General features: G+C 38.3%; 1 protein-coding gene across 1 annotated transcript in view; it reads left to right on the top strand.

The window, feature by feature from the left end:
* LOC5568052 (calcitonin gene-related peptide type 1 receptor) overlaps window positions 1-25,088 on the top strand; it is a 191,613-nt gene that overhangs the window by 31,518 nt on the left and 135,007 nt on the right. The window contains exon 2 of the mRNA XM_021852253.1: window positions 18,613-18,795. Coding sequence (XP_021707945.1) covers window positions 18,613-18,795 — 183 coding nt within the window. The remainder of the gene's footprint in view (window positions 1-18,612; window positions 18,796-25,088) is intronic.

Genomic DNA, 25,088 nt, shown 5'->3' on the forward strand with positions numbered 1-25,088 from the left:
GTTTTCCATTCAACTTAAAAAAAATGAAAAATGGATATTGCAGATTCTGACTACGTTTTACCCTCGCTTCCTTGTGTATTGTGCATTCATAGCGGGAGTAAATATGTGAGATTCAAACTGAGCTGGCCTGGGGGATGCAATAGTGGATCCAGTGGGATCTTTGGCAAAAAAAAAAACGAGCTCATTTCGAAGGCGTCCCGCGCGCTGTGCATTATTCCTGGAAAGCGCAACTATAACGACACATTCATGGAGGATGAAGACAAAATAAAATAAAGGGTACTTCTTCTGAAGAGTGCAATAATGAAGAAATCACTGGTTTAAAAAATAAAGTTCCTATGTTTGTTGTATGATAACAAGGGAAAATTTTAGATTTTATGACACACTAGCTGGGGTAATGTTTATAACTATACAATATCGACAGATTAGTCAGTTTCACGTGAAACCTATGAATGTATAATAAAAAAATCCTCGATAACCTTCCGTCGACGATAACCAAATTAGAAATCAACTTATATCAATGAGCCTTCGATAAATTTGTGATTTTTTTTTTCATTATTTCCTTTGTTAGTATTATTTGGAACATTATATTAATTTCTTATATCTAGGTGCTCTGTATTAGGCTAATTAGATTAAGCTTTTATTGACATTTTGTTAACAACATATTGCATTTTATTTACCGTAGCAGTAGAGGTGAGTTGATTTCATCATAGAAAAAATATATGAAAGTTAAATTTTTATCTAACATAAGTCTCCGATACTTAACTTCATCTAACCAATTTATAGGAACCCCTATCATCGAGACAGTATATCTACTTGAGGGTTTAAAATAAAGAGCTTTTAGTTTATGTGGGAATGTTATAAGTTGAGTTTTAGAATTGGGACAAATCTTTTTTTTAGCAAGTTTGAAGAAAAAATATCCAAACAATTTTGCAATTTACTACAGATAACAGATCCGCAAACAAAGATTTTTGACAACCCTGATGTACTCACCAAATTTTTATTGCTGGTAACCAGCAAAATTTTGCTGATTTTTTTTGTGCTGTAAATCCAGCAATTCATCCAGCAATGTGATACATTGCTGAACTTACAGCAATGTATTTTGACAGTTCGATTGCTGGTTACCAGCAATTTCTTCATCCCGCGAAGCTTGGCTATTGCTGATTAATCAGCAAATGTACAATCATTTTTTTTCAATGTAGATTCTTCTTCAAATGAAAATTCAAAACAAAACCACAGGTGTACTTTCTACACTTCATATGAGCGTTATATTTGTTTTATATTCAATTTATCCGCATTAATAAATATATGTTGGCTCATAAAATGATTGATCCTTGTTGTAAACACAAAACCGGAAAATTTCAACTGCATTCAACTATCTGGAAGCAATGGTACCATAGTTATGTCAAATTTTCAAACTAAATATATTAAGATGCTTACCTGACACTGAAAACTTCCATATTTATGATACTTATCGAGAATAATTGAGGAAAAAAAACTTAATGTTTGCGGAAGCTGCTCGAAAACAATATCGAAAAAAATACAAGTGTTTGACACATGCTTTGCTGATTGCTTCAGTAATTCTACCACTTACTGGACTGTCCAGCAATCAATATCGATATTACTGAACTTACAGTAAAATATTGTTTGCTGAAGCAGTATCAGCTATTCATTTTGCTGGAAGGTGAAATGAAAATTTGGTGTGTAGGTCAGATGTAAAAATATTGCATAATATTATCCCCAAAATTCTGCCTAGAGGAACATCAGCTATTTCTTGAAGTCTTTCAGACTTGGAGTTTTGAAAGTTAACCTGAAGTGTACGATTTGGTAGATAACTGATAAAGATATGATAATCCTGTTATATTAGTAACGGTTGTGCTACTTTTCTCCGAATGTCGGTTCCCCGAATGTCGTTTCCCCGAACGCCAGTTCCCCAAATATCCCGTTTCCCCGAATAGCCCACTTCCCCGAAAAGTTTTTAGCATCCATATTTGTCATAACTTTATACATTTCAGGAGGGTGAACGTACTGGTCATCTAATATGCACCCTTCATTCGGGGTCATTCGGGGAACTGGCATTCGGGGAACCGACATTCGGGGAAAAGTAGCACAATCACTAGTAACGGCATCAACAAAAGTTCAGTTTTCAAAAAACCAAAAAAGTAAATGAAACAATATTTAACGGATTAAATATTTCCACAATTATCCTTGTTAGCATAGCGTAGCATACTACATGCCAATGGTTGCCAGTCCGTGATTGATCAGAAGTAGTGCAAATTTCACTTTGATCCAGAAGAATAACCAAATGAATTAGGGATAATACTTTTCACTTACATTCCAACTACTCGTTTAAACAGCATTCAAATTGTTGTTCAATGACGGCGCCGGCCCAGTCCTTACAAACAGTTGGGAATGGGAAGGTACCTGGAATGCTAGATACCTTGGAAGGGATGTAGGTCTATTGTGATTGTTGCTGCTATAGATCGAGAATACCTCTGCATATCCACAATCACCACTGGAGGGGTAATTTTAGCTAGAACGAAAAGATCTGGGAATCACCTTTGGTACTACTCGAATCAAACACGAATGTTACTTATTTGTTGCTCAGTCCAAAATAAATAAGCATGTGCGGCTTAAACGATCCCCCCAAGATCATCGGATTGTTCCAAATCGATTTCTATTAAATCTTTTATTCTAGTCAAATCGCTACACCCCGGGAGAATCCATAACAGTCATTTGGACAAAAGTTTTCCAAATTTATATTTCGCAGGAAAAATCTAATGATTTTGTATGTTTCATGGGCGTACTATGAACTAAAGACATTGAACTTGTTGTTAGTCTCCACAAAACGTATATCCGTCTGAGATATCATTGCGGAAAAGCGTCGAGAATGAATTTCAGCTACTAAGGGGTTCATTACTAGCACTGAAACCCTAAATACAAGGAAATGTATTTTCAAAATTATATAAAACAAGAAAAGGGTGTTATGTTGACACTTATAGAGACGAACCATCCCTACATTAATGAATTTTTGCCCTTTACTGGCATATTCCAGATTTGCTGGAATATTTGAAACATACTTTTGGGAACTTGTAATCAGAAGACACAGTGTGTTTGTTTGACAAATTGAGACATGAATTTGCGAAAAAATACGCGTTCTAGTGAGACTCAAACATGGACTCAAACTTACGACTCCGTGTACGCTAGGCCGGCGCTTTGTGTTTCAGACATACCAGCAAATCTGGTATATGTCAGTAAAGGGCCAGAATCCATTAGGGGAAAAGCGCCTATTTTCGACCTACAAGAAATCTGTGCCTACTTTCGAATTTTCATACAAAATTTATCACCTCAAAACAGGAACATTAATGATGCTATATCTTGGTTCGCAATTTTATTGCTAGGTGCCGCTAATGAGCAAGTAACATTGAGCATTTTAAGCATGTTCTATCTTGTGATCGACATGAGATAGAAAGCACAGCGCAACAAAAGTGACATTTTTGCGTGTCTCAAGGATCAAATTATGTGTCTCTAGTAGATTTAGGGATGCTGAATCTGATGCCGTTCTCAGAAATTTCCCAGCACGTCACAATTTTTAGCTACAGGTCGCCAAAATTGTATAAAACATTAGTTTTATTGATGTTTACCTAAAATTTGAAGTATATTTTATCAAACTTTTTTGTGATCTTATCCACCAAGCATGCAAAAGAAGACTAAAACTTTCGTTTTAGATATATTTTGGTTTAAATTTCACGATTAAATTTAGATTAAACCGATCTTTTTCAACATGCTTGCCGTCTCCATACAAAATTATTCGTTTCTCTTATATGGCAAAATGCAATACTTTTCTAAACCATCAAAAAATAACTTTTCCGCATTAAAAATATTATAAACTTTGATGATAAGTATTGTTATACACATAAAGTTTGAATTATGTGGCAAATTAAGCTAATAAATTGCCTTACAAGCTGGCAAACTTGCATGCAAGTTGGCTGAAATAGTCAATTTTTGCATTTTCAACAACCAACCCTTAATTAAGTAAATAGAGGTATTTTGATGCTGGAGACAAAAACGTGTTCCGCAGTGAAGTTCGAGTCTTCGGCGAAGTTGTTCAGAAGGTCAAAGACATTCGAAAAATAGACAATTTAGTTCGCAATATTTCCGCTTGGTGACACTAGTGAGTATGTAAAATTGAGCATTTTAAGTAAGTTCTATGTATCTCATGATCCTTATGAGATAGATAGTTCAAGTCTTCGGTAAAGTTACTCAGAATATCAGGGACATTTTAGCCGCTAAATAGCGCTAGTGTACAAATAAAAATGAGCCTGTCTCATTATCTAGATAAGATAGAAAGTTCGAGTCTTCGACAAAGTTTATTATAAGTTCAAGGACATTCGAATAAGGCGATATTCAAAACTGAAAAGGCAATAGATGGCTCTTTTTCAATGGTAGTAAAAACGAAATCCTGAAGCAAAGAAAGCACCACGGAAGATGAACTAAACACAAAAAGTTATGTTTTCACTTTACACTTGATTTCTAATCACTACTTTTTTGATTTAGTTTCCTAATTGCGAGCAATTTACGATTTTCATTATTTTCCATACTTTTTGACAGCTCTCCGACTACCATTCTTCCATGCGCTTGTGTTGAAAGTTTGAGAAATTTGAGAATCCAGCGTAGCGCGATCAGTGAGAGGAATACAAACATCAGTGTCGCCGCTCGGCGGCCGGTAAGAGAAACTGAATGTTTGAAAGGTTGTTGTCTGCTATTTTTGCCGCTGGCGCCAACTGTTAGTGGTTATGAACGAAATAAACAGTCGTTACCCTATTGCAAACAGCTTGGTTCTAATTTTTGCTGCTAGGTGGCACTAGTGAGTACCGTTTTGTCTCAAATTCCAAACAGACTCATATTCCGAACATTTGTTTTTTGTATGGCAATTTGGTTGAAATGTTTCGCTGAAATATGTCACCAAATTCCAAGGAAATGGCAGTCAATTACAATTCAATTTAAACGTCTTCTATATAATTTATACCGCGGAAGTAGTGATGATTCTCTAGTTTGAGATCAGTATAACAAGCTCAGATAAATTTATTTGCCAAATTATTCATTTGAATACGATTTATTCGTGCTTTTCGGAATTTGAATCAAGGTGTTCGGAATATGGAACAGAATGAACACAGTGATCGGCATTTGAATCAAAATGTTGTTCCATACCTTAACGTAAAAACAATATTTTTAATATTAAATCAACTTTATTGTCGGTACACTCAACAGCTAAAAGTTAGACTTTACGAAGAAATTAAAAGAAATCAGCCAATTTATGCCAATCAGATGCATTTGAAGTCACTGTTGGCCTTAAGTGTTCGGAATATGAATTAAAACGGTACGTGACATTGAGCATTTTTAACTAGTTTTATCGCTTGATCCAAATAAGATAGAAAGATCGAGTCTTCGGAAAAGTTGTGCAGAAAGTCAAGTACATGCATAAAGCAATCCGTTTGGGTCCTAATTTTGCCGTTAGGTAGCATTAGTAAGCACATTTAATCAAACAAATTCTATCTTGGGAATCAGATGAAATTGAAAGCTGGAGTCTTCGGCAAAGTTGTTCAGAAAGTCAAGGGCATCCGGAAACAGATTGATTTATATATTTTATTTTTAAATTCATACAAGTTTCATCTCATATTCAAGTGATTCAGGTCTGATCCATTGCATATTCAAGTATTTCAAATCTGATCCATATTCTAGTGATTCAGGTATGGTTTACTTTATGTGCGGGTGACTGACCTGACTAACATCATATCAAAATTATTAATGGTTAATGGTTAGTACTCGGATTCAGTTTGGCTTTCTATTCCGCAGAATCAAAAGGCGTTCTGCAGCTTAGTTGGTTAAAGGACCGGTCTAGCGTACACGAAGTCGTGATTTTGAGTCTCACTAGAACGCGTATTTTTTTTTCGTAAATTCACGTAACAATTTGTGAAACAAACACACTGTGTCACACAGTTCCCAAAAGAACCATCCCTAGTTTAACAATTAAAAAAATGTAGCGTTAACACGATAAAGTTGTGCAAAGACGATAAGTTGATTATTCAGAAACATGACGTGTCAAATGTTCATGGAGTCTTCATCCTAATTAGGACACGTTGTTTTTCTGTAATGTTACTGTGAAAATAAACACAGTAGGCCTCGCGGCAAGCGGATGTGCTTTCATCTGCTTGTCACATTTTTTTCGCTCTCTGCGTGATATTTTTCGCGATTCCGATGATCGGTACTACTTTTTTGATGAATACTAGATTGAAAAACACTCCGTTACCAAGAAAGTTATACACAAACAAACGTCATTTAGCACTCCTTATTTGTTTTGAATCCCAAAACTTTGGTCTAGTAACCTTCGATATTGGTCATATCGACTTACGGAAAGAAAAATGAGAACGAAAAATGAACAGAAACACATCGAGATATGGAGATATCGAGATAAGGAGGATATCGAGATATGAAGAGTGAAAATGTATGCAGACTGAAGGGACTTATGAAATCATCGACATAGGGAGAGATATCGAGATGTAGAACATCGAGATGTGGAGAGTCGACTGTATGTCATCCGGACAGTTTTTTTTGTAGGGGGTTGTGAATTCTGTGAAGATTTATTTCAGAAACTTGAATTTGAATTTTCTCTTTTAGGATGTGTGTTGTTGTGGAAAATATATTAAGAATTTTGTGCTTTGGCATATTTTTCCAGTGCAGTAATCGTGATACCTGATTTTTGAGAGGACACATACTTTCCCATAGGGCGCAAGCAGCACTTAATTCCAGAAAATCAATCCGGTGGGTCTGTTCAATGAAACAAAAATCACATTATTTTACCAAGTACTGCTCTTTGTTTGGTTTTTACGTTTCGTCGGGCGAGAGATGGAATCGGAATCAATCGTATACGGTTTCGCGTAGTGCGGTTACGAAAAAAAAGTACCACGAAGAGCTTGATTCATCGGTTTTCTTGTCGTTTGTTGTCAAATTGTGCGTTTTGGACAATCGGCTTAATGTTTTGTTTTTTTTTAGATTCGTTCGTTTTTGGACTGCTGGTTTTTTTTGTAAAATTTTGTATTCTTATTTTTTCGTTATTTACCAGTACTATCCGATGAGGTGTTTTAATATTTAACAAGCAGCAATTTACTGAGGCTGAACGCGTCATCGATTTTTTTTTTCACGTAACAATGGTTTTATACTTTGAATAAATCGTTTTTTGTCTTATGATTGCCGGTATTCAAAAGATTAAACTAAAACAATTAAACATCAAACGCCCTGAGGTTCATCGCCAGCTTTTCAGGCGATTCCTGACCTAATACCCCTTTCAACCCCCAACTCCGTAGCACTCATAAGGGTGTCACTGAGTCGGAGGCCTCTCGTTAAGTAAGTGCTACATCAACATTTCCGTCCCCAATCCCAAGTTACGGTAACGATGGGCGTGGCCGGGAATAGTGAAATTCATGGATTTGGTATTCTTGTTAAGGATTGGATCAAGCTTAACTCCCAAGCCTCGTTCCTGAAAGCAGCCTAGATGAGACGACAAAAAAAAAATACATGAATATTGCTAGTATCCAATCTACGAAGTATACCGTAACTACGCTAACGTTGTTTTTCTGTTATGTTACTGTTTCCATTTATGCATTGATCAAATATCAGCTTTCCTATAACTTTTAAACAGGCTTGACAGAAACTCTTCTGCGATGCATAAATGAGGAGATGTAGAGTTTTTTTTTGTTTCTGAAGAGTACAAATTGAACTCAATAACCCGAATCCTCAAACCAATCGAGCGAAAGTGCAGTGAAATGCGAAGATTTTTTCTGGTACTTTTCCTCTCTTGCTTTTATTCTCACCCTTACTCACACTTTAAAATGAGCTTGAGCTTGAAATCAGCGATTCGTTCGAACAAAACAGGCCTCGCGGAGTTGTGATGGCACTCTTTTTTGAAGGAATATTCCTCCGTTGCGTTTTGTGTCGCATCTTCCTCGCTCATTTTTCTTTGCCTCTCTGCTTAGTATGTTTTTTTTCGCTCCCTCACAAAGAGGCAAAGACAGCACGCTGCTCTAGAGCATACTATCGAACTCTGGTTATGTTGAGGAAAATTATCAAGCAGTTTTAAATCAATAATTTTACACAACATTTCATAGAGCTTTTGAAAAAATTGGGGTAATTAGTAGTGTGTCACAGAAAAATGAGTATATACGTTTTAAAAACGGCTGAGATAATAGGACAATAGAATCAGAGATTTTAGGAAAGCTTTTGTTTTCTCTTCATTTTTATTCATAGAATTTTGTGCATCAAATTGCATTATTCAAATAAATTTAACATAATTCAAACTATATGTCATGACTATCGCAGTAGCTACACCATTAGGACAGTTCAAAATTTAAAAATGTTTGAAAGACCGATCTCCCATATCTTCCTCCTAATCCTTACCAAAAATAGTGTTATGTGAGTTTTTTTAGCTTTTTCGGTGGTGCTTTAAAGGTGGCCCAAAGACAATGTAGGTTTGTATGGAAATTAATATGGGGAAATTTCGAAAGTTGTTTTAAACACGTTAGTACCGTAATCTGAGTACAAATTTATAATCTCATAGTGAAAACTCATTCTTTAAGCCTTAATGAAGAATGTTTCTGAAGAAACAAATCCTTTTGAATTTAATTTTGTTTGGGATTTTTGCAGAAGTTTGCAAGGCTATAATCTCAAATGGAGCTAAATAATAGCAAACAAATTTATGAATATCTCTTCACCCATACGTCGGATTGAATTGCTCTCTTCAGCAACTTTCTTAATTATGGTTTGAAGAGTGAGTTTTCAATATAAGATTATTAATTTGTACTCACATTAAGCAACAAACGTGTTTAGAACAATTATCAAAATTTCCCCATAGTAATTTCCATATAAACCCCTATCGCCACTCTAAATCACAACCGAAAAAGCTGAAAATTTCACAAGAATACTATTTTTATGGCAAAGATTGGGATAAAGACATGGAAGATTGAATTTTCGACCTTTTTTAATTTTGAACTGCCCTACTATACCATATCATGAGCTTTACTCACTACCACAAAAATAGGAATGTCAGGAAATATGCAAATTACCAAGACGATTCTAACAAATATATAACGTACTCTTTAAAAATAATTCATCCGTTGAATGAATCGTTTTTTCTATTATTCAATTTTGTTTGCAGATTCGCTAAAGAAAATCAATTGAACTAACGCCCAATTGCGTAAATAGTACACATTCCATCGCACATGTGGCAGAGCCGGAGCTTAGCAGCACTCGTCACGAAGAGCTATTTCTTCCCCCTTTGGAAAAATATTAATGTCATTATTGATCAATTTCCCGTACTGTCCTATTCGAGATCTCTTGTTGCTCGTTGGTTGCTGCGATGGGGGCATGCAGTTGCACTTTTCTCCGTGGATCCTAGAATAGCAAGCAATCTCCAACATAAATGACACGCGAGTAGACTTACGACGGTCCTATCCATTGCAATATTGTATGCGGGTATCATGCACATTAGGGTGTCCAGAAATTTTACTTTGTCAGAAAACTTGGGGCCTAAACCTGCGAACATCAGCTAAGTATGTTACACACAAGCTGATTCTGACCGAAATGAAAATGGATACGGATGGGTGGATCACTCCTGATGCATCTGATGAATCGGGATAATTTCATGCATTTAAATGCACGTAAATGCACACTCGACAAATAAGCAATTCATGGCTTGCTCCAACAGTTGGTTGTTGTTTTTGTCAAAGTGTCAAACTCGTTCTTCTATACTCATTCAAAATAGGTAGACGAGAGGAACTAAAAACAAAAGGTTTTTGCATACCACCGTGTGTACAGTAAAATGAGAACCGGATATCGGCATTTGGGTAATGGTTTCATCAAGAAGGTTAGAATCTCTCCGTGGGCAGTTAGGTTGTTGATAAGGTGGTCTTCAGCTACGGGGAAGCGCAGCTTCATGTCTGTTATACGCAGGAGTACATCCGGAAGTGACTGTTTTACATGCTTTATGACCCCGATTATCCAATACCCTTATCTCCCGCCAGTTTAATGATTGCCTGTTTGTTCATTACATTATGCCTAAAAACATCTGTTTCTCAGGTAGCAATCCAATAACTACAAAACATTTCTGTATGAGTGTTTCAAAAAAATAGTAATGAAAAATCCAAAGCAATGTTTCCTGTAGTAATAAAATATATCAACGTCTTTTCCCATCTTGGGCAATCACGGAAGGTTGTCTCGATGAAAGGTGCTCTTTTCAGCGAGTTTTTCATACAGCCGGGAGTGTCCATTGTTAGGAAATGTGGGCCTAGATTCTGAGATTCATCGTACTCTACATGTCCTTTATCGACAGTGTAGAAAGTAAGCTATTTAGACAAATAATTATCGTAGTTTTTTATTGTTACGGTTTTTGCTTAGATTTTTATTCATGCACTTATTAGGTTTCTCGGGAAAGACTTTCCTGTTACTCCTGCTCCTAAACTGCACTGTTATCAGGAACTTGATACCCCAGATACCTATGAACGGTATCGAACATGCCTTTATTTCAAATATAGCATATTTTTCCATTCTCGAGCAATCTGAAATGAATGAATTTTGTGATTAGTTGCAGAATATCGGTGGAGGCTTTATTTTACGGGAAAAGTTAAACTGTTATGACTTTCACAACAAACAACAACGCGTTACTATGGACCGATGCACGAGTTCACTATCTGACGTTTGAGCGGTGCCGTGTTATTTACGTGACCATGGCAACAAGTGAATTCGGCACCGCTCAAACGTCAAATTCGTGAACTCGTGCACAGGTCCATAGCACGACACGATGGTGCGGATCAGGGCTAAGTTGATTTGAATGTCGAAAAAATGCATCTGATGCAAATTGATGTACATTAGATGTACACTGAACAAGTGATCCACCCCTTGGATACGACGAATATAGGCAACAGCAAGTAACCTCCAAATTTGCTACAAAAAAAAGTGAAATTCTGGGACACCCTAATACACAAGTCTTTTTGTAGAAAGATACCTATAGCCTATAGCAATATCTAGTGGCGGGTTACCAACTAGCCCGGCTGCTGCCAGAGAAGAAGCCATTTGACTGGGATTCGTCTTTTGTGCAAATGAATTCGAGTATTACTAATTCAACAGAGGCAAAGTGACAGCGCGCTAACTTTCACCTTGACTGCACCGAGACAAACGGCGGTGGTGAAAAGCGCGTTTGATGCATTTACCTTTTTTAAAGGTACTAGCGCGGAAATGTATTTTACCGACACCAGCTCGATGTAGACTGTAGGGAATCTAGGGTGAAATGTACCCGAGCTGGAAAGTGTCAATGTAAATAGAGCGTGTAGTGCAACTTTTACATAGATGCTTCCCTCACTGTCATTGGACGGCGAGAGAATGACAGAGATTTTTTCAAATTCTCCTTCATTTTTCCGTCACTACGGCTTGTGACGGAATCGTAAACTTGATAATTTTTAGTTTGTCATCTGGTATTATTGTTTTTTATATCGCTGGAATCATGGAAGGATATTCACTTCCCGAAATTCTCCAAAATTGAGATAGAAATTTTAATAGCAAAACAACATTAAAATTGCTCTCGTGAGAGTTCCGTCATTGCAACGTGACGAAGTTAGCACATGAAATATAGCTTCGTCTAGTGACAGTGAGAAGACTCGTTTCGTCAGTGTCGCAAGTCGGTCATGATACTTAACCGCACTGACCCGAGCATTAGGAATACCTGTTTTATAATCCTCTGGATAGAGTAAAAAAAAAAATACTTGATCATTACACTAAAAAGGAGATGTCATACACGTAATACAAATATTGTAGCATATCGTCAAACCAACAGTATTTCCACTTGTTGGCTGTACCATGAATAAATTTGGCATGCAAAAACTTTGTCCAGCAAAATGATTGAAACTGAAACATATATGCCGAAGTAAATCGAAAGTGTTGGGTATATAATACGCTTCCTAACATGGTTGTCCGTAAGATTTCCAATCTGAACGTATTGCCAAATTTAGTGTTCTAAAAAAGATTATCTTCTTTATTAAGTACAGTCGAACCTCCATGAGTCGATATCTGAAGGGAACAGAAATGCGTCTTGTCCCGTATACTTGTACAAGGTTAGTCGAATCAATCCGTAGCAGCTGTCAAATCAACTTTGTTGTTATAAATTAAGACGCATAATATTACAGATTAGTTCGCACTCTATCGCACTCTAATTGTATGCCATTTTCCATCATATAGTTTATGCACGTAGATCGTCTCCACATGAAACTTTGCAAGTATAAACATCCATAACGCAAAAGGTGATTTCGTTATACAGTCATCTCTCCCTTACTCGATATTGAAGAGATCATCGAGTTAGGGAGGTATCGAGTTATAGAACACAAAACCAGTGCAACTGCGATCCAAGGGACCATCGAGTTAGCCATGAAAACCAACTTTTACTTTGGTTCTCTAACTCGATATCGAGATATGGAATATCGAATAAGGGAGAGTTAACTGTACGTACCTTCTAGTTTTCTGAGAGATGTGAAGAGTTGACTGTAAATATAATGTTGTTTGTATGTCACAAGTTGACTTGAAACGGATCAACAGATTAACTAATTTTTTTCACAACTGTATTCGCCCAAGGCTCCGACGTGTTTGTTTAGAATATTATTAGTGAAAATCCGATGATGAACTTGAAAAACGTGAAATACAATTTAGACATTTTGCATAGGGATTTTTTCTATGGACCGATGCACGAGTTCACTATCTGACGTTTGAGCGGTGCCGTGTTATTTACGTGATCATGGCAACGAGTGAATTCGGCACCGCTCAAACGTTAAATTAGTGAACTCGTGCATTGGTCCATAGCCTTCTGCAAAGCCTACTGGGAAATACATCGTATGGACCGATGCACGAGTGGTGCCGTGTTATTTACGTGACCATGGCAACAAGTGAATTCGGCACCGCTCAAACGTCAAATTAGTGAACTCGTGCATTGATCCATAGACCGATGCACGAGTTCACTATCTGACGTTTGAGCAGTGCCGTATTATTTACGTGACCATGGCAACGGGTGAATTCGGCACCGCTCAAACGTCAAATTAGTGAACTCGTGCATTGATCCATACAGGGCAACTAGTAGGGTAATAAATTTGAATTCAAGTTATAGAAATAATGCAAGATAAGTTACAACTAAACCGCTTCTCCCTACGTATAGCAAACTGTGCACAGCATCATCTTTGAAATGGAATCCTGTTGTGGAAGGAGAAATTGGAGAATAAAGAAAAAAAAAAAGAGTTTCGTGTAACGTGAAATTGAGCTACAACAAGCTAAATTTTCAGATGAACTCTTCCCGCTGTGATTTGGAGACAGGGAGTAAGAGACAGATATTCGTGTTTTCCTAGATTTATTCTTTCCACCACCCAATCTCAATGGGGGGCCGTCAAGGTCTGCCGGCTGTATAGTTCAAAAATTCGCAGAAATGTACTCAACTTGGAGAGGGGTACGGATGCGATACTAAATAGCGAAAAAGAATGTCATTAATTTTCCGTTTATTATATAATGACATTCCTTAATTCGAAAGAAGAAAATAAATGTTCCAGTGCAATTCAGCTCCCCACTGTGAATTGTTAAGCGAAGTATGAACTTCAACCGAAAACTAATCGCCTATCTCGTTGCGTGAAAAATTTCTTGCAAGAAATGGTCAAGAAAAGCATTTTTCTTTGATCGCAGTACGCAGTTGAAAAGAAATGTCATTTCAAAGAAATTGTCCACGCATCGAGATAGGCGATTACTTTTCTGTTGAAGTGCATACTTTGCTTTAAAGCCTGATTCGCTGCTGACAAGTAATTTCTCGGCCTATCTTGATGCATGGGAAATTTCTGCAAGGAATCGATCAAGAATGCGCTTTTTTCTGATCGCAGTACGCAGTTGAAAAGAACTGTCAGTTCAAATGGGAGTCGCTGTAGAAAATTTCTGCAAGGAAGCGGCGAGAAATTTCTTTAGCGATTCCTTTTCAGTAGCCAATCAGGCTTAAGGCCGGTTTGCTACTGACAAGAAAAGGAATCGCCTATCTCGATGCGTGGAAAATTTCTCACGAGAAATGGTCCAGAAAATCACATTTTTCTGATCGCAGTACGCAGTTGAGAAGAAATGTCATTTCAAAGGAGGCTCTTTGTAGGAAATTTCTTGACTTATTCAGTCAAGAAAATTCTTTACTTTTCTTGTGCGAAACAGCATACTTAGCTTAAATGACGACTTTTAAGATGTTTTGCTTATAGCCAGTTTTGCTACTGAAAAGGAATCGCTGAAGAAATTTCTCGCCGATTCATTGCAGAAATTTTCTACAGCGACTCCCATTTGAACTGACATTTCTTTTCAACTGCGTACTCTGCCCATAACTGCATAACAGTCACATTCGACATTTTTGACAAAATGGAGTTAATACCATGGAGAGTCATCTAATGATAAATACTTTCGATCAACTTAATGAAATCTGTGAGATTGTTCTAGAAAATTCGAAAAAAATACCAAGTTGTTTTGTCACATTGGTAATTATAACCGCATAACAGTCACATTGAGATTATTAATGTGCCTCGTGATGTAATAGCAATGAAATTTCTATTAGAATTATTTTCTGACTATTCACCTAGTATATGATATGAGTTGTACAAAATATCAGCCTCAAATAAGCACTTTTGAGTTCCTGGTATTTTTTTGAAATTTTAGTTTCCTCCCATACTGCAATGAAATACACACTTGGTATTCCATTTACTCAGTGCCTACTTTTGTCGAATGTTACAAATATGCAGTTATGGGCAGTACTGCGATCAGAAAAAAAACGCATTCTTGATCGATTCCTTGCAGAAATTACTTGTCAGCAGCGAATCAGGCTTATAGGCTGGTTTGCTACTGACAAGAAAAGAAATCGCCTATCCCGCACATTGGGGAATTCCGAACCCAAAGGTGGAAAAAATTGATAAATTTCACAATAGAAACATAAAAAATAAGTTTTATAGCTCATTCGAAAGGAAATTTTCTCAGGAATCGATTGGTGATAGTTTCATGAATGTGAGGCCACTCTGAGATAAGCTATGGTGCCCGTTTTGCCCTGATTCCTTGAAAATTTTCGATTTTCATGTTGTTTTGAGTAAAACTATTTTATTGTGGAGATTATTTCCCATGAAATCCATCATTTCTAGACCATTCAACAATGTTTCACAGAGAACGTTATAAAAAGATGGAAATTTAGGGGATTATGGGGCCAAATGTACAATGAAATATTTTTGAAGAGGAATTTTTGTTTTAAATTTTTTCAACGTGTTTTTTTTATTGAAATAAATTCTAAAATAGTCAAATAATTATGAATATAGCTTGCAGAAATATGTTGTAGTAAAATTTGTAGAATATGTATGATAATTATGTATGCTCTATGTAACATATTGTGAATAATTTACCTTCATATATCACAAATTCCAAACATTTCCAAACGATGTGCGATAGTTTGGGTAAACGATATTGATCTAAATGATCGATTGCCGTTAGCCTCATTGATAGGAGATAGTGGGAGCATATGGTTTTTTGGATATTTTTGCCCCAATTCCCCTAATCACGATTCGTAATCTTTCGTAATTAATTCAACTTTTTCTCCCAAATCAAATTTATTGTGTACTGAATTGTTCATTCTGTAACTGATACAATATTTAGATCATAAAACATAGGAGATTTTGAGGATCTTTTACACATAAACAAAAAAAATAACCAAATAAAAAAAATCAAAACTGAAACTATCAAGAAATCATCAGCCGTTTTTTCTGATTGCAACAAATTACTCAAGATCAGGTTAGTTACTCAATCATTACTGTAGCAATTTCGTGAGAGTCAAATTGCATTTCACAAGAAATTATTCGGGAAATAATTATGTCTTTTTATGGATATTTGGTATTCAATATTCTAATTGCCATCATATACTACATAAAAAGTTATCATAAAAGTGATAATGCAGTTGTTAATATTGCTCAGTTCTAGATTTTTCCAAAATTGATCGTTCATTTCATTAGTATAATTTATAGTTACTATGTTTGTTATGTTGCCTCTACATTTGCTGTTAACAGATTTCTTGTTGGTTGACATCAATGTTCCTTATGATGAACCATACTTTGTTAATATTGTAAACAGTAATTATGGTTACATCTGTTTGACTGAATTTTAAGCAAGAGCCTTCTAAAATGCATATAATGAAGAAACTTAAATTAATTAACTCATTTCGCGTGGTAGAGATGGACAAATTATGGATGAAAATATGAAAAAAAAAAAATCACGAGCTCGGCTAGGATTTGAACCCAGGACTCTTGTATGCTAGACGAGCGCTTTACGGGCTCGGTAGCTTAGTTGGTAAAGCGCTCGTTTAGCATACAAGAGTGCTGGGTTCAAATCCCAGCCGAGCACGTGGATTTTTTTCATTATTTCACTCATGATTTGTCCATCTTTACCACGCGTAATGAGTTAATTAATTTAATAACCATGCGGATTGGATTACCGAACAGCTCAATATAAGCGTCAATTTATTTTGAATTAAGCATAATTAACTACTACATCTTCAATCAATATGTGCCATATTGAAATATATGGAAGACTTTGTTTATGATCACTTTTTCAGTAGTAGGGTGCAGGCAGAGCTACTTGGGCACTTCCACGCAATTTTATTCTCAAAATGCAATTTTATTCTCATGAAATTTTTTCAGGTATGATTGTGTAACTAATTTAATTCTGAGATTTGTTTCAATCAGAAAAAAAACTGCAGATGGTTACTTAATGGATCCATTTTTGAGTGTTTTTATTTGTTTTTGTTTTTTTAATTTATGTGTATAAGATCCTGATAATCTCCTATGTTTTAGGATTTAAATACTGTATCAACTACTGAATAAACAATTTAGTACATAATAAATTTAATTCGGAGATATCTGTTCAATTAATTATGAAAGAAATCGTTTTTCCCACCATCTCCTATCAATGAGGCTAACGGCAATCGATCATTTAGATCAATATCGTTTACCCAAACTATCGCACATCGTTTGGAAATGTTTGGAATTTGTGGTATAAGAAGGTAAATTATTCACAATATGTTGCATAGAGCATACATAATTATCATACATATTCTAAAAATTTTAATACAACTTATTTCTGCAAGCTATATTCATGATTATTAGACTATTTTAAAATTTATTTCAATAAAAAAACACTTTGAAAAAATTTAAAACAAAAATTCCTCTTCAAAAATATTTCATTGTACATTTGGCCCCATAGTCCCCTAAATTTCCATCTTTTTATAACGTTCTCTGTGAAACATTGTTGAATGGACTAGAAATGATGGATTTCATGGGAAATAATCTCCACAATAAAATAGTTTTACTCAAAACAACATGAAAATCGAAAATTTTCAAGGAATCGGGGCAAAATGGGCACCATAGCTTATCCCAGAGTGGTCCCACATTCATGAGAAAATTTCCTTTCGAATGAGCTATAAAACTTATTTTTTATGTTTCTATTGTGAAATTTATCAATTTTTTCCAACTTTGGGTTCGGATTTCCCCAATGTGCGATGCGTGGAAAATTTCTTCCAAGAAATGGTCTAGAAAATTACATTTTTCTGATCGCAGTACGCAGTTGAGCAATGTCATTTCAAAGGGGGCTCTCTGTAGGAAATTTCTTGACTCATTCAGTCAAGGAATTTCTTTACTTTTCTTGAGCAAAACAGCATATTTAGCTTATAGCCTGATTTGCTACTGAAAAGGAATCGCTAAAGAAATCTCTCGCCGATTCCTTGCAGAAATTTTCTATAGCGACTCCCATTTGAACTGACATTTCTTTTCAACTGCGTACTGCGATCAGAAATAAGCGCATTCTTGATCGATTCCTTGCAGAAATTTTCCATGCATCAAGATAGGCCGAGAAATTACTTGTCAGCAGCGAATCAGGCTTATAGCTCAAAATTCTATCACCTTTCTAACACTCCGCTTTGGACACACACTTCGGAACCAACCTGTGCCCTATGGAAAAGCATCACCACGCATATTGATGAGCATGTCGGTACCTAAACCTTGGAGCGTCAACGACATTTGTCCTCCACGACTTTCCAATGACGCCACATTCTACACACGTAACCGACTTTTTTCCGCCATAGAAATCTATTCCCGATAGGTACTTTCCATTCAAAGATAGCGTTTATTAAAAATGTATGATTCGTGACCCTTTCCCTTTTTTTGCTAGTCTCAAATGTGATGCAGAATCCATTTTGAAGCCATCGTGTTATGTTCAAAGGCCGCTTCTCTTTGTGCGGAAAATTCCTTACAAGTTTGAAAAGGACCGACTAAGTTATTGAAATGTTTGTTTCTCTCTAGGAATTTCTTTTTGGGTCCATGAGTCTGTCTGATGGAATGAGGGATTTTTTCTTTTTGCTGTACATTAGGTCAATTTGAATAAAAACAAAAGTAATCAAACGGAAAACAGTAAACCTTTTTTTGGCTGATTGAATGCTATTTTGAAGGTGAATTTCCCGTTTTTCTCGACCGAATGGCCTCATTTCAGACAATCAAAGCAACTGGTTTCCCATGGCGATGGAAGAACGCCCCACTTCTGGTATCGCAGCATCCGCGGATGGCATCCAGTATGACAGGCTCAAGTATGCCGACCCGGAAGCACTGATGCGTCACCTTTACTACGCGTGTATGAGAAACGTCACCAACAGTGGCAGCTTTCCCGCTGAGCAAGGTAAGTGGGATCCATTATAGTCGGTCAGGCACCGGTAGGATGGGGAGCCAACCCAAGACATTTCACATTCCATCAAGATAATTAATGTTAGGCAAATCCGATTACTAGCGTCCCATTTGAGGGACAATCACACAAAAGCCGTCAAGATGAGTTTTCTTTTTTCTAGGAAGTGAGAAATATAGATGTTTGTTTGTATTATGCGGAAGCATAATAATTTCCAATGAAGAAGAAATTTGGAGAAGCGCGTACACATGGAAACCGCAACGCATGAATTTAAATTGCACATTTTATGCAAATTAATCTTGATTCGAGAATAAGATTTGTACTTTATTTTACTACCAAAAAGCTACTCATTAAAGCATAACTGTCTTATATGGTAGAATATGGTATATCGTTTAGCAGGTACGATGATACATTATTCCCAAGGAAATTTACATTAGGAAAAGATACTGGACGGCAATCGAGCCCAGACACCTTCAGCATGGCTTTGCTTGGCAGCTGAGGACATTATCATTAGGCTAAGCAAGGCCCTTGTTTACAAGGGGGAAATATGCAATCAGGTAATTCAGGGAGTGTGGGTATACCCCACCACCGATGACCCATTAAAATCAGCCCATGCACTGTAAGTAGTGTACAGAACGCACAGACATTATCCTTGGTCTCACATCCTTTTCTCCCCGGAACCACCTTACGGTATTTCGTCGGGGAGGAACTAGTGCTTGTAGCACTTAACACATGTAGCAGAAGTAGCCTAGTCAAACTCTGGGAGGGAGGCACCGATACTTGGGCATACTCAAGGTAGGCTGGTCGGTTTGCCGGCTGAGCATACAACAGCCTCCTGAAGTTTGCTTCAAGTGTTTCGGGAAGGGCCATAAGTCGTGGAATTGCAATGGTCCCGACAGAAGTAAGATGTGCAGAAAATGCGGCGCTGAAGGCCATAGGGCAAGCGATTGTAAGCAAATCGCTAAGTGCCTAATATGTGTCGACAGAGCAGACAACGGACACTTAACGGGCGGACCCAAATGTCCGGGCACAAGCGGAGTATCAAAGCAGCCAAAACGGAAGTAACACAGTTAAATTTAAACCACTGTGATGCAGCCCAGCAGCTGCTTTGGCAGTCAGTCTCGGAAACCAAGACTGACGTGGTGTTACTATCGGACCCATACCGCATACCAGCCAACAACGGGAACTGGGTGGCGGATAGGTCTCAACAGTTAGCAGCTATAGGGACGACAGGACGATACCCAATCCAAGAAGTAGTCTCTAGCTCAAATGACGGTTTTGCGATAGCAAAAATCAACGGCGTGTTCTATTGCAGTTGTTACGCGCCCCCAAGGTGGTCGATTGAGGAATTTTCCCACATGGTCGACAGGATGATAGCCGAACTAGCTAATCGGCAGCCAGTAGTGATAGCTGGCGACTTTAATGCATGGGCAGTGGAGTGGGGTAGCCGCTGCACCAATCAAAGAGGCCAACTATTGCTGGAATCCCTGGCCGCTTTAAATGTAGAGCTGGCAAATGTGGGTACAGTGAGTACCTTCCGCAGAAATGGTGCAGAATCGATTATCGACGTGACGTTTTGTAGTCCTAACCTTTTAGGTACCATGAACTGGCGCGTTGATGACGGTTATACTCATAGCGATCATCAATCGATTCGCTATAGTATAATACCAGGCGGGCGGAAGGCAGCGCGATGTAACTCGACCCAAGCCCGAGGATGGAAAACAGCGCGCTTCGACGGCGAAGTATTCACTGAAGCCCTGAGGCGCGAACGGAACACTCTGGACCTAAACGGTGAAGAGCTAGTTGCTGTGATATCACGAGCGTGTGATGCTTCCATGCCGAGAAAAGCCCCTCCTAGAGAGAACAGGCCGCCGGTGTATTGGTGGTGCGAATCAATTGCAAATCTTCGAGCAATCTGCCTTCGGGCTAGACGAAGAATGCAACGCGCACGCACAGAAGCACAAAGAGAGGAACGCGGTGCAGCATTCAGAGAGGCAAAGTTGGCTCTCAAAAAGGAAATCAAGAGTCGAAAACGGGCATGCTTTGAAAGTCTATGCGAGAGTGCCAATTCTAGTCCATGGGGTGACGCCTACAGAGTGGTAATGGCTAAGACCAAAGGAGCCATAGCGCCCCAAGAGAAATCGCCCGAGTTGCTGCGATCGATAATCGATGTACTCTTCTCGCACCATCCCATAAGCCCATGGCCCCCAGCGCCGTATGCGGCAGATGAAGGAGAAGAAGTGGCGAGAGTGACGAACGAAGAGCTGGCAGAAGTCGTGAAATCATTCGCGTCAAACAAGGCACCGGGACCCGATGGTATCCCGAATGTTGCCTTAAAAGCGGCAGTGAACACGGATCCGGACATGTTCAGAACCACGATGCAACGCTGCATTGATCAAGGAATCTTCCCGGATGTATGGAAGCGACAGAAATTGGTGCTACTACCAAAGGCGGGGAAACCACCAGGTGACCCGTCGGCGTATAGACCTATCTGTCTACTAGATACGACGGGCAAGTTATTGGAGAGGTTGATTCTCAACAGACTAGTACCGTATACGGAGAGTGCGGACGGCCTGTCCAACAACCAGTTTGGATTCAGAAAAGGTAAATCTACTCTGAACGCCATCCAGTCGGTCGTTCAAACAGCTGAGGTGGCAATCGAGCATAAAAGGAGCGGCATCCGTTACTGCGCGGTTGTCACTCTGGATGTGAAGAATGCGTTCAACAGCGCAAGCTGGGAAGCAATAGCACACGCGCTTCACCGCCTCAAGGTACCAGTGCAGTTGTGTAATGTTCTAGAAAGCTATTTTGATGGTAGGATTCTACTGTATGACACAGAGGAGGGGCAGAAATTACCGGTAGGTGATTGCACCATAGAGTCCAAACGATCCCTTAGGCATCTTGGGGTAATGATTGATGACAAGCTGAGCTTCGCTAGCCACGTTGAATATGCCTGTAAAAGGGCATCTACGGCTATAGCGGCGCTTTCGAGGATGATGTCTAACAGCTCTGCTGTAATTGCCAGCAAACGCAAGCTGCTGGCAAGCGTGGCGCTATCCATACTAAGGTATGGAGGACCAATCTGGTCAAAAGCGCTTATAACGAGAAGAAACCTAAAGCGGTTGGAAAGCACGTACAGGATAATGTGCTTAAGAGTAGCAAGTGCATACCGGACGGTATCTAAAGAGGCCGTGTGCATCATAGCCGGGATGACGCCCATCGGGCTCATCATCAAGGAAGATGCTCAATGCTTCAACCAAAGGGGTACCAGAGGAGTCCGCGACACGTGTAAAGAGGAAACGCTCAGAAGCTGGCAGCAGGAATGGGATAACTCCACTAAGGGTAGATGGACCCATCGGCTAATACCAAATGTGTCAGATTGGTATGGTAGAAGCCATGGGGAAGTGAACTTCCACCTGACGCAGTTTCTGTCAGGACATGGTTGCTATAGACAGTACCTGCATAGGTTTGGGCACTCAGAATCTCCTGCGTGCCCCAATTGTGCTGGTGTAGAGGAAACAGCGGAGCATGTCGTGTTCGATTGCCCCCGTTTCATTGTTGTGAGAGGTCGCATGCTCACTACATGCGGAGGGGACACGTCCCCCGACAATATTATAGAGAGAATGTGTGCGGATGCCGAGTGCTGGAATGCAGTAACTACGGCTGTCACTCACATTATGTTAGAATTGCAGCGTCTATGGCGCGCCGACCAAGAGTTGGCTGCAGAGGATTAGCCCTGCCGAGGCTGGTCCCTTGTAACATTGTTTAAGTCGGCTAGGAGAAGCAGTTTGCCTAGGCTACTTCTGCTACACGTGTTGTGCTATATGCACTGGTCCCTTCCCGAAGAAATACCGTAAGGTGGTTCCGGGGAGATGAGGGTCTGAGTCCAAGGGTCATGTCGATGCACTGTTCACCACTTGAGCAATTCTAAATGAATTGCTCAAGCACAGTGCATAGGCTGGTTTTAGCGGGTCGTCGTTGGTGCGTCATCCCCGCATTCCCTGAGTTATCTTCTCAGGGGATCTGTTTGCAGATTTCCCCCTTGTAAAAAACAAAAAAAAAAGGCACCTATACTACACACGACATATAGAACAATGTTTGTTTGAACTGCAAGATAACTCCAGCTTGCCAACAACAATCAAGGCAGGCTTGCGGAAAATCGCTAGTTTTCTTTTGTTGTGTACTTTCGATTTTTCCTGACAAACATGGAAAAAGGGCCACAGTTTTCTATGCACTAAATATTCATTTTTATTGGAAAAAGTAAAACGATGCGTTTTTCAATGCTTTATATTCAATCCGATTGAAAGGTGCTCACGTGACATTACTTGCATTGTGTGCATGAATTGATTGTCATTCGATTTTTGTCAATTTTGATGAAATGCGAAAATGTGTTTTAATCAGTTACGCACTTTTTCCATGTTAGTCCAATGTTTGAGATCTGGGCTCACAGTGACAGTTCGTGACAGCGGAATCCCGGCTCACTATGACGTACAGAAATTTTGTATTGGTTTCTCCCTCCCAGGTCAAACTGCTTCTCCCAGCCAACTTAAACAATGCAACAGGTGGTTTCTTTTATGCCAATCTGACACATTTAGTATTAGCCTGCCAAGTAAAAGTATTAGTTTTAAGCTCAAATATGCATGACAAACACCGTATAAATTATATTTCTGAAAACACATAGATTGATATTAACTTTTCGACATTGAATACAACGTTTTTTTGAATATGAAGAAGTATATTTCGAACCAAATCGAATGAGTTACTTAGAGCAAATAGGGCGTTTCATATCTTTAGGCGCCTAGTAATTATATACTAATTTCTGAGTTAGATTACAAAAATGGCCCCAGTGTGAAAATAATTTTCACTACGAGATTTGAGACGATGAACTCTTTTCAATCTAATCAAATAATATTAGAACAGATGGATTGTAAGGGTTTCAAAAATGCTAAAATCTTATCTATTTTTAATTTTAGAATATAAAGCTTTAAATGCTGTCGCTTCCAACGAAAATAGTTCTGATATGAAGTGATGTACTAATATTTTTAACTTTTGCATTCGTTTTCCTTAACTGATTAACAAAAATCATGTTATTTCGTTTAGTATGTTGTGAGCCCCCTGTATCAAAGTTACTCGTTTTATCAAAGATACCTCGTTTTACGGCACGATAAAATTCGTCGAATGAACTATGGACCAATGCACGAGTTCACTATCTGACATTTGAGCGGTGCCGTGTTATTTTTATTTACGTGACCATGGTAACGAGTGAATTCGGCACCGCTTAAACGTCAAATTCGTGAACACGTGCATCGGTCCATATCACGAAAATAAAAACTAGGGGAACTGGGAGTAAAATGAACACCCTAAGCAATTTTCATGTTTTCTTGCTTATGAAGCTGTCAGATTCTTTTTCAATTGCTTAGAATTGAAGAAGCATGTTTATGCAATGTAACAAGTTGAAAAATTGTGATGGAATTAGAATTTTATCAACTTTTATTATAATTTTGATAATTTCTTTCCACAGAGTCAATGTTCCAAACATGTGGGTAAAATGAACATGTAACGGGGGTAATATGAACATATACTTGGGCGTAAAATGAACATACAATGGGGGCATCTGGTGCATGTTCAATGCATATCTCACGGACAATCCGGAATCGATGGAACGTTTAGCCGCGACCATTTGGATGGCTGTCCATGTATGTCTTTGTATTTTCTCCGGAAAACTCTCGGCATCCGAAATAAAAACCAGTAGTAGGGGAAGGGGTGGTAAAATGAACACCTTAAGGAAATCATCTTGTTTCTGATAGAAAAACGAGGAATTTGTATTGTTCAACCGCACAACATCAAAAATAGGGATGTAATCTATAGTAGCTACATGGATTCAGACTAAAATAGCTAAATTTTTACATATTTTCATCGCTACCAAAGAGCAATGCAAATGTTCATTTTACCTGCACTATGTGGGTAAAATGAACACCATGCAAAAAACGTGAGCAAAACAAATATTTCTGAAAATTTTCATTGCTCCACCAAAAATACACCCAATAATGATTGTAACCCATTCAAAAAGAATTCTAAAGGTATCTAATTTGACATCATATCATAACGATATTCAGTTATGTCCCAACCTGCCAAACATCATTGTACAAGTTCTTCCACAGCATAGTTCCCACGCCAGAGTTAGCTCCAGGCAAAACAACAACAACGGACATCCGATCCTGTACGTGACAATTGGATGGGAGACATCGCGCGCCAGCGATTCCCAGCTGACCTCAGCATCACAAACGTGA

Source organism: Aedes aegypti, chromosome 3 (assembly GCF_002204515.2).
Source record: "Aedes aegypti strain LVP_AGWG chromosome 3, AaegL5.0 Primary Assembly, whole genome shotgun sequence".
NCBI lineage: Eukaryota > Metazoa > Arthropoda > Insecta > Diptera > Culicidae > Aedes > Aedes aegypti.